Here is a 10,943-nt window from a genome sequence, read left to right as displayed (position 1 = left end):
CAAGTTTAGAGTCAGCAACTAGCTTGAGGGTAGTGCCGTTTAATGTGGGAACAAATAGCTTTAAGTAATACGAAGTGGCTCAGTTGGCAGTTTAGCTAAAAATATGTGTGTATATTTTTTATATATATACATATATAAGCTTCTGGGTTTTTTTATATAAGCTTCTGCTGCTAAAATATTTGAAAACCTGTGCATTCTGTTGGATTAACTGTAGGCGTGACTAGGTGCCATAAGGATGACCCAGTAGATTTTAGAATGACTGTTCTATTTATTCTGGCACTTTCATTTTTTTTTAGTCAATGTCTGGGTTGTTATTCACATTGTCGTCATTATATCTGTCACTGCTCCTGAATCCACAAAGCACTGCAAAGAGATGGAGAAAGTGAACGGCACAGTGAAGACTGAGTTCTTCCTCCTGGGATTTAGTGACCACCCAGAACTTCAGAGGCTTCTTTTTGCTGTGTTCTTTTCCATCTACTCAGTGACGCTCATGGGGAACCTTGGGATGATTTTTTTAATCACAAGCAGCTCCCACCTGCACACACCTATGTACTTTTTCCTCTGCATATTGTCCCTCATAGATGCATGCTACTTTTCTGTCATTGCTCCCAAATTACTGGTGGACTTGGTTTCTGATAAGAAGACAATTTCTTACAATGGGTGTGCTGCACGGCTCTATTTTTTCATTTCTTTGGTTGATACAGAATCTTTCCTCTTGGCTGCCATGGCTTATGACCGGTACATAGCAATCTGCAACCCACTGCTTTATACTGTTATTATGTCCAAGAGAATTTGTTGCCAGCTTGCAATGGGAGCATTTTTGGGAGGCACCGTGAGCTCCATTATCCACACCACTAACATCTTCCATCTCACTTTCTGCTCCAAAAAAATTAACCATTTCTTTTGTGATGTCTCCCCTCTATTTTCACTGTCCTGCACAGACACCTACATTCATGACATAGTTCTGGTGGTCTTTGCTAGTTTGTTTGAAGCTGTCTGTCTTCTAACAATTCTTCTCTCACATGTCTTCATCATAGCAGCTCTCCTCAAGATAAGTTCTGCTGAGGGAAGAAAGAAAGGTTTCCTCACTTGTGCTTCCCACCTGATCGTTGTCACTATCTACCATGGTACCTTGATCTTCATTTATTTGCGCCCTGGTACAGGTCATTCACTGGATATTGACAAAGTGACCTCTGTGTTCTATACATTGATTATACCTATGTTGAATCCCCTGATTTACAGTCTAAGGAACAAAGATGTCAAAAATGCCTTTAGAAAACTTATCAGTTGAAAATTGCTTTCTTAGGAAAGGATGAAATAAGACTTGAAACCTTTCAGCAATATATGTTTCTTGGCCTATGGTTGGAATGCTGGAGATGAAAGTTTAATATGGATGTTCTCCCAAGTTGCAGGTAATAAATACTCGGCCATAGAATGTGGCCAGGACTTAACATCAGAACTGGCCCTCTCACATGATTTATGTTATGTCTATCTCTACCATTTTAAAGTTGACATTTGTAATATTTATTTCTGGATAAGATTTGCCCTTCATTTTATTTCCTATATTCCAAGCTTTCTTTCCATCCTAATCTCACACCATGATTATTCCCCATATCGGATAAGCCAATGACATACTGTAACTACCTCTTTTGTGAACATAAATGAATACAAATCATTGAGACTCTTTTTCAATTTATTTTTATCCCCATGTAAATAAGTGCACATGGTAGCTTAGCTGTTCAAATCCTACTCACTCTAAAAAGGTCCTGCTCTAATTTAAACCTTACATGATTTTTTTCTGAATCACCCTGCAATTACAGATGATAACTTACAATCTGGATGCCACTCGAATCTTGAGTGTGCTTCTTTTAACACTCTCATCAATTCCTATCTTACTGTGAAGCTACTTGTGACTGTGTTCTATAACTCTATTAGACTTATTCATTAATTCCTTACTCATTATTTGATCCCTTGCCTCTACCATGGTATCTTCCCCAGTGTAATTATTGAATGAATTTTTATGAAAAAGCCCTAATAAATTTTATGGTTGATTGTTTTTCATATTGAATATATGCCTCTAACCCCCCCCCCAAAAAAAACCCAGCGCCGTATTTTCTTTCCAGTATTTTTGTTTTTTTTCTCTAGAGTGGCAGTATATACACAAATAACTATTAAAGAATGTTTTTCAGTATGGTAGCTTAAAAAAACAAAGTTGACTAGATTAAAATCTAATTCATAGACTATTTCATCAACAACATATTCAGTCTGGAATCTATATTGGTAAGCACCAAGCTGAACAATCTGAGAGAAGTTGGGCTCTGGCAGACAGAGGTAAGACTTGGAGCCCACTAATGGCAGAACGATAACCTGGTCTGCAACTGGGGCATGACCCATGGAGAAGGCTGTAAAATCTAAAAAAAGTGCTATAGCCAAAGGTAAGATTGAGGCATAGGAAAGAGGATGACCAAGAGAACAATGCCTTCTGACAATGGCAATGTATGCTGGGTTCTAAATCTAGACCACAGTTTGATTCACTGAGGTGGGATTTATTTTCACAAGAAGGGGTTTGTCCATGTAGATTACTGGTGGGACAGGGCCCTGGACACTGTGTGCTTTCAACAGTGAAGAGTTTTGTGCATTGTGATTCAAGGCTGTTGAGAATCAAGTGCTTCTTTCTAAATACTGAGCAGGGAATGCTGTCTGAAAGGCGTGGGAGAATCATAATTAGTAGCTAGCGATCCAAGTGCAGCTATGTGTGCCCATTTGGCCATGGCCCTGGAGATAGGGTCATAAAGGATAACGTAAAATCAAGTACTCTGACATTAATTATCCAAACTCACTTCTTGGGTATAAGAAGTGTGGGCCTTAGATCAGTAGTATGGTTGCAGGTAGCTGGCCATGGAACATGGGAATGTTGTGACCAAAATTGGTAGCCATGAAGAAACCTCTACTAAGCAATAACAAGGAGTAAAGGCAGGTTTGAAGAACATGCCTTAAGGTGGCTGGGGAGAAAGCTACACACATGGGAATTTTGAGGTTAGGATCTACAACTGGGGTCTCCCAGACAGGGTGAGCAGGTTCTAAAGAGGGTAGAAAGATGGGGCTTGGAGACTCACTGTTTGAGATAATGCAATGAATAGCATCCCCTGCCCCCAGTGTTCAGTCATATCAAGTTTCAGCCCCTGGCTAGGGAGCTAGTTATTAAGGGCTTTATATCACCATAGGAATTTTCTTAATCAAACTCAGGTAGTTGTGTGAACTCTCTTTAAAAATAAATATTTGTTTCTGAATTTTCAAACCTTTTAATAATGTCAGGCACACTTATGACAGTGATATACCCAGTGATATATATTGTTTTTAATCCCTGCTAAGCAGGTGAAGAAACTGAGGCCTAGCAGGGTTAAGGAACCTGAGAAAGGTCATACAGCTAACAAGTAAATGGTAGTTTATGAACTGCTAGGTCTGTCTTACTTCAAAGTTGAAGTTCTTATCTTAAACTCTCATCTTGATAATTTTCTTAAAACAAAAATAATCAAACAAAATTTTAAAAATTCTGGTTTTCTACCCATATGTAAATCAGTGCCTTCAATGAAAAGGATAAATAATAATAAAGGATATATTTTTCCTTACACATATTGCTGAAAGGTGGTGGTGAAAACCAATTTTTGATAACATGAGTAGGCCTAATTTCATAGATGAGGATATTGTTAACTAATACATTATTCTAATAGAAAACATTGAGTTTGGAAAGGATTGGACAGTAATTGTGGTGTCCTGATAAATAATATAAATTATTCTATGAGCACCAATTAAAGTATTTGAGATTATAGAGGAAAACACATATTTAAGAGATTATCAAATAATTTTATTTGTTTTCAAAACCTGTCTAATAAGCAACGTGAAACAAATAGCACGTGGAATATCATTTTGTATGAATTATTTCATCTCTGTAATTTTTAAAGTAAAAAACACTCAGCTCATTTTATACACTAAAGGAATGTATAAAATTAGGCAAGATCTAAATGAAAGACCTCTTGTAAATTACTGCTCTGTAGTCTCAGATCCAGGAGAGAATGCCTTCATGTTTCCTTCTTAACAACAACCTAAAATAAAATGTGTACACCTGGGCACCTGAAATTGTGTCATGTTTTTCATAACTGGATTAATTGTTAATTGCTTACAATGAGAACAGCATATGCAATTAACTCAATTAAGTCACTGGAAAAGATGACAGAATTATTCCAAAACAATTCATAATTGTATAATTAAGAAATTCTGTCTATGAAGTAAATGATTAACAAATTACAAGAAATACTTTATTTGGAATAAATTGGTTTTAATGAATTTGTAAATATGTCAATTATACAGGCTCACATATCTACACATGGTTACATACACACACACACACACACACACACGTGTGCATACTCATAAATAATGTCCGTACATAAACTGCTAAAACAAGTTTATTTTTTTTCTCATTCTTAATGCAATACATATGTTTTATGGATTTTTTTCAAGTACACTGATATATAAAAGAAAAAAATTATTTTACACGATATCTTCCAATCCCTTAGAGATGACCACTGCAATGTGATGGATCACTTCTGTGTGGCCTTTCTAGCCATAGTCTTGTAACTTTCACCTAAGTGATTGGGAAGGACCATGCAGATATGCTAATTGTGGCCCACCAAAGGGATTGGTCAGTTTAGTTATCCAGGTCTGCTTGAAATAAGCCTCCCCAGATGCCGGAAAGAAAGAATACCACCACCATCAAGGAAGAACAGCTAGAAGCCAGCATGTCCTTTGGACCCAGTATCCCTGGGCTGAGAAGCTCTTGGGAGAAGGAGGCTCAGAGAGACAGTGATCTGTAACCCTGAAGGTGCTGAGAAGCAGTGGCAGGTGAGACCCAGCAGAGACCTGGCGGCTGGAAAAGGTGAGGTGGGCTTCCTGGCCCACCAAGAGGAAAAGCTCAGTGCCTTTGTGCAGAGCCCTAGGGCAAGGGAGAGGCACGCCTGTGAGCACAGCTGGGAAGAGGCTGTTCTGACGGAAGAACTGTACCCTTGAGTGTTCCTGAGATTGAATTGTAACCTGTACTCCCCTAATGAACCCCATAATTGTGAGTATTGTCTGTGAGTTCTGTGTGGCCTTGCAGTGAATTATTGAACCCAGCAGAGAAGCAGACAGTGCTGTGGGAGGGATTGTGGGTGTCAGATTTGGTAAAGATGACAAGAGAGGAGACATGTCAGACCTCCATCTCATAGGAATCAGCCTTGGGCTGTTGATCTCGATTCTCCTTCCCTCTTATGAAGTGAGAAGAGGTCAGACTAAGTCTCCACACTGCTTTTAAAACTACTATTAAAATCTTGACAGCAGTGGGTGGGTATCAAATTTTTGCTCAAAATAGGGTTTCAGTTTATTTCACAGATATGCATAAAGACAATTTAATTATTATAAATGGAATAGTAATATAAATACGGTCTTAACCTTTATTTATTTATTTGTATTTTCCCCACTGCACATATTTTCACATTAATAACTCTTCCTTTGCAACTTAAAATGTATAACTGGGTATTTCCGCTGTTTATATTTTAATGCCATGTATAATGCCATGGACACATCAGGGGAGACAGAGTACCTTTTGCAGTGGCCTTTAGAGAAGGTCCAGGCCCTTCACACTTAACTTCCATTCTTGAAGTTCACATACAGTTGTCAATAGTACCACATCACCACATCTAATCCCCAGAGTGAGAGCAAGAAAAAACCTGCAGTTTGATTCTCAGGCTGGAAGGTGCAATATAAACCATGAACCACTGATCCTGAGAACATCTGCTGATACTATTGCTGCAGGTTAAGGAAGAATGGAGGGGTCCCCTGGGGACACAAACAGTGAAACTCTCAACTACTAACTGAAAGGTTGGCAGTTTGAACCAACTCAGAAGTGCCTTGGAAGACAGGCCTGGCCATTGGCTTCTGAAATGTCATGGCTTTGAAAATTCATGCAGCGGTTCTACTCTGCATACATGGGGTCACCATGAGTCGGAATCAATTCGAAGACAACTAGCAATAGCAACAGCAACAGCAATGAGGAATGAAGGGCCTGAGATGGTTTTTATGTCAAATGAGCCCTGTCCATGATTTCTTATTTTAGACAAGGCCAAATGATAAGAGGTGCAGACATATTTCATGTAAAGTGAATGTGCTAAAACAAAATTAAAGGATAGATGTTCTACTTGTATATAAAAGGACACAATTTGTATCAGTTTTGCCAGGGAAGCACTGATGTATTTATTCAGTAAGTATTTTTGATGGACATTTTGGAGCCTAGTATTGAGAATAAAAAAAAAAGAATAGCCATGCAAAAATAATGGTGAACAAGACAGAAGGATCTTGCCTTTGTGAAACTTTAAATCTATTGCAGCAGATTTACCCATATGGATTATCTACATCTACGTGTTATGATGCAGCATTTCCAGGGGCCATGCTAATAGATAGGAAGGTTACAAATAAGGCTACTTTTGATTCATGAAAACTTCCTTCTGGCTGAGCAACTGTATTTATTAACCCAAATCCACTGCCATCAAGTTGATTCTGACTGATGGCGACTCCATACAGTTTCCAAGGCTATAAATCTCTATGGAAGCCAACTGCCACATCTTTCTCCTGCATAACCACTGGTGGTTTCGAACGACTGACCTTTCAATTATCAGTCGATTGCTTTAACCATTGTGTACCAGGGCTCCTTATATTTATTAGACTCATTTTTTTAAAAATTGACTCCTAATGAGGGTATGTTGAATTGGTGTTAGAAGCTATGCTGCTATAACCCATGATATCTCACTCAGGCATACTCATGGGCACAGAATAGAGGAGCTCCTTCTGCATAATAGCAAAGTTAAACCATTACTACTCTTTCTTACTCTGGAGAGAAGAATAAGACCAATAGTAAAAGCTCCTTACGCGCAGTTGGAGTCCTGGTGATGCAATGGTTAAAGCCATCGACTGCTGGCCCCGAGGTCTGCCTTCCAAAACCACCAGCTGATCCACAAGAAAAAACGTAGCAGTCAGTTTCTGCAGAGATTTACAGCCTTGGAAACCCTGTGGGGTAGCTATGAGTTGGAATCAACTTAATCATGGTTTTTTTGTTTTGTTTTGTTTTTTTAATACTCAGCTTAGGCGCAAAATCACTAACAACAACAACAAAAAACCTACAAGAGTGTATTGGTGAAACTGCAGGCACTTATGTCAAAGTCCTTCAACTTTAGCTCGGAGAATCTTTACATAAATACTTCTGGGTTGAAAATGCAGTTTCACCCAGAACATAATTTAATGCTTATTGTTTTTTTCAGGGCATCTTTCACATCCTTATTCCTCAGGCTATAGATCAGTGGGTTTAACGCAGGGAGCACGACTGTGTAGAAGACAGAGGCTATTTTGTCAGTGTCCATTGAGTAACTTGAACTTGGTCGGAAATACATGAACAGGAGTGTACCATGGAATATAGCCACAGCAGTTAAGTGGGAGGCACATGTGGAAAAGGCTTTGCGTCTCCCCTCAGTTGAGTTCATTCTAAAGATGGTAGTTATGATGGAGCTATAGGAGAGAAGAACGGTTACGATGCTGCACCCTACAACACAACCAATAAAAGCGAACATCACTATCTCATTGATGGATGTATCTGAGCAGGAGAGGGCTAGCAAAGGTGGGATGTCACAGAAAAAGTGATTGATAACATTGGACTTGCAGAAGGACAGTTGAAATGTGAAGCAAGTGTGGATTGCTGAATCCACCAACCCCACAATGTAAACACCAGCCACTAGTTGGGTATAGACCCTCCTGGACATGGCAATTGTATAAAGAAGTGGATTACAAATGGCTACGTAACGGTCATAGGCCATGGCAGCCAAAATGAGACATTCCACATCAGCAAAGGTCCCAAAAAAATACATCTGAGTGGCACATAAGTTATATGAAATCCTCTTTTGCTCAGATAAGAAATCAGCCAGCATCTTGGGAGAGACAGTGGAGGAGTAGCAGACATCACAGAAAGACAGATTGCTCAGGAAGTAATACATGGGTGTGTGAAGTCTGGAGTCTATCTTGATCAGTAGGATCATCCCTAGATTTGCAATCACGGTTATGCCATAAACCAGGAGAAAGAGTACAAAGAGCCCCTGTTGCACACCCTTTCTGTCAAAAAACCCTAAGAATATGAAGTCAGTAAAGAAAGTGTGGTTCTCAGCAGCCATCACTTAGATTTATGAAACCCCTGAAAGAAGGAAATGGAAGTGAAAGGTTAGCATCATCTTACTGTCTTCACAGTTTAACCTCGGGTCCTTTCTCAGTTTTGGTAGTTAAAAATAAGTAAAGAAAGAATACTAGGATTGCTCGAAGCGAATTGACCCAACTGGAAATATACCCATTGATATACAAATCTACTAAATAATAATGGCAATACTGCCTTTTACATTTTTATATCTCCGTACGGAATTTGCAAGGTCCTTGGGTGGCATAAAGGGGTAAGTACTGCACTATTAACTTAGGGGTTGGCACCTTGGGAGAAAGGCCTGGCAATCTGCTTCCATAAAGTTTACAGCCAAGAAAACCCTATGGAACACAGTTCTACTCTGCGACACGTGGAGTCACTATGAGTCAGACTGACGCAACAGCAACGGCTTGGTTTGGTTTTATACAGAGTTTGCAGGACACTTTCATTCCAATTAAATCATGTTATTTCCACACACCTACGTAGTATTCATGACATTCTTAATATTTTTATTGTGTGGATTAAGAAATTGATAATTTGAGAATTTAGGGTCATGATTCTTACAATTAATTGGTCCAGCTAATCCACATCATCTGATAAGAAGCTCTTTTTTTCCCCAATTTTGTAGTTGGACTCAGTAACAGGGAAGTATATTTAAGTGAGCAGTTCAGGTATTTAAAATAATCCTTTATTTTTTCACTCAGATCATCACAGATTGTAGAGCAGATAGAGCTGTAGCAGGTTTTGGATAAAACATTCCCCTTTTTATCCCATTAACCCCTCAGGTCCTATCCAGACTCAACAAACAAAACTGCATCCCATTGTCCATGCGGTGGACATAGTCTGTGAATCAGGACCTGCCAGAGTAGAACAGGTAGTGGTTTCTAGAAAAGGGGGTTGAAAGATCTTCATGAGCAATAAGAAAAAAAAACAAAAACAAAAAACTCTTTGCTGTCAAGTTGATTTCAATTCATAGCAACCCTGTAGGACAGAGTAGAACTGCCCTATAGAGTTTCCAAAGAGAGGCTGGTGGATTCAAACTGCCGACCTTTTGGTTAGCAGCCATAGCTTTTAACCATTGCACTACCGGGGTCCCCATGAGCAATAGGCTGAAGTGAATAGACAAAGATATGCCAGGGCTAACCATGCTCCCTTCAGCAAATTTCTGTTGCTCAAGGGACATATGAAGAGCATTTTGAAACTAATCGTAAGGGTGCTGTTAACACAAGTGGCAGAGAAGCCTGAAAGGGAGTATGGTTTCCTGTGTTGTCCCTCTAAAGTAGCCTACAAGAACTAATGGTCTCTATTCACAAACAGATTACATGTGTAAGACCTGTGATAGTAATACATGTTCGATCAACTCTCATAACCTCAAAGTCATGTCTGATTTGTGTTCTCCTTCTCAATTTCCAGAACTTATAATATTGTGTTCTTTCTCTTCGATACCTTTGAAATCCGCTTGCCCTTGGTTAAGAAGATGTTGTGGAACTTGGGAGGACAACTGAATTTTGGGTCCTACTGTTATGTTTTACTGAAATCAATTTTATCATATATTATATCATACATGTACCTCCTGCTCTGTGGGGATTAAAAAAAAATGGAATGAAGATAGATTTAAAAAAGGGGGATTGTGAAATGGATGACATCTGAATAATGACCTAGTGATCAAAGTACAGAGCTCTAACAAGAGACAGAAAGGGCCACATGAATCAGAGATTACATTAGCCTGAGACCAGAAGTACTAGATGGTGCCCGGCTACAACTGATGTCTGCCCTGACGGGGAACACAACAGAGAATCCCTGATGGAACAGGAAAGCAGTGGGATGCACACCTCAAATTCTCATAAAAAACCAGACTTAATAGTCTGACTGAGACTAGAGGGACCCCAGAGGTCATGGTCACCAGATCTTCTGTTGGCCCAAGACTGGAACCATCCCCAAAACCAACTCTTCAGACAGGGACTGGACTGGACTATGGGATAGAAAATGATGCTGGTAAGGAGTGAGCTTCTTGGCTCATGTGGACACATGAGACTATGTGGGCAGCTTCTGTCTGGAGGGGAGATGAGAAGGCAGAGGGGGGACAGAAGCTGGCTGAAAGGACACGGGGAATACAGGGTGGAGAGAAGGAGTTTGCTGTCTCATTAGTGGAAGAACAACTAGAAGTACATAGCAAGGTAGGTACCAATTTTTGTATGAGAGACTGACTTGGTTTGTAAACTTTCACTTAAAGCACAATAAAAAAACAAAACAAACAAACAAAAACAAAGTGTAGGTCTCCAAAACCTTGACATGAACTCATTTAAATATCCCTGTAGACACATCTTTAGAAATGTTTTCCTTCCCAGGGAAGGAACATTTTTAAAATGCAGAAAATTTAATTAAAAGATTAAAAATAATAGTAATAATAAAAACAATTCTGACCACCACTCCAATTACTTCTTGCATTTTGTTGTATGTTCTGTTATCTAGGGATGTTAACATATTTAATTAAAATAAAAGCTTATGCAAAGATCCATAACCTCCCCTGGTTTTATAAATATAATTTTAGTGGCAAGAGGAAAAAGAAATATAAAAAGTTAATTAAAAAAGAAACGAACAGCAACAACAGTAAATACTAGTACCTGATCTAGAGCTAGTGACTTATCCCTTAGATGCAGCTGCCTCTGTGTGGACC

The 10,943-nt window shown here is 39.1% G+C and overlaps 2 protein-coding genes across 2 annotated transcripts; one reads left to right on the top strand and one right to left on the bottom strand.

Annotated features, from left to right (window-relative positions):
* The first annotated feature begins 373 nt into the window (after window positions 1–373).
* On the top strand, window positions 374–1,291 carry LOC126063794 (olfactory receptor 5I1-like). The gene has a single exon (XM_049862177.1). It carries the CDS (start codon window positions 374–376, stop codon window positions 1,289–1,291), a length of 918 nt encoding a protein of 305 aa, XP_049718134.1.
* A 6,019-nt stretch (window positions 1,292–7,310) lies between these two features.
* Window positions 7,311–8,249, bottom strand: LOC126063793 (olfactory receptor 1019-like). Its single transcript, XM_049862176.1, has one exon. The coding sequence runs from the start codon at window positions 8,247–8,249 to the stop codon at window positions 7,311–7,313; it is 939 nt and encodes a 312-aa protein (XP_049718133.1).
* Window positions 8,250–10,943: the final 2,694 nt, after the last annotated feature.

This window comes from Elephas maximus, chromosome 20 (genome assembly GCF_024166365.1).
Source record: "Elephas maximus indicus isolate mEleMax1 chromosome 20, mEleMax1 primary haplotype, whole genome shotgun sequence".
NCBI lineage: Eukaryota > Metazoa > Chordata > Mammalia > Proboscidea > Elephantidae > Elephas > Elephas maximus.
This window is presented reverse-complemented; position numbering and strand designations above follow the sequence as displayed.

What these genes read in the sequence shown, in the direction of transcription:
- LOC126063793 (XM_049862176.1), bottom strand. Translation starts at nt 8,249, where the DNA reads ATGGCTGCTGAGAACCACACTTTCTTTACTGACTTCATATTCTTAGGG.
- LOC126063794 (XM_049862177.1), top strand. Translation starts at nt 374, where the DNA reads ATGGAGAAAGTGAACGGCACAGTGAAGACTGAGTTCTTCCTCCTGGGA.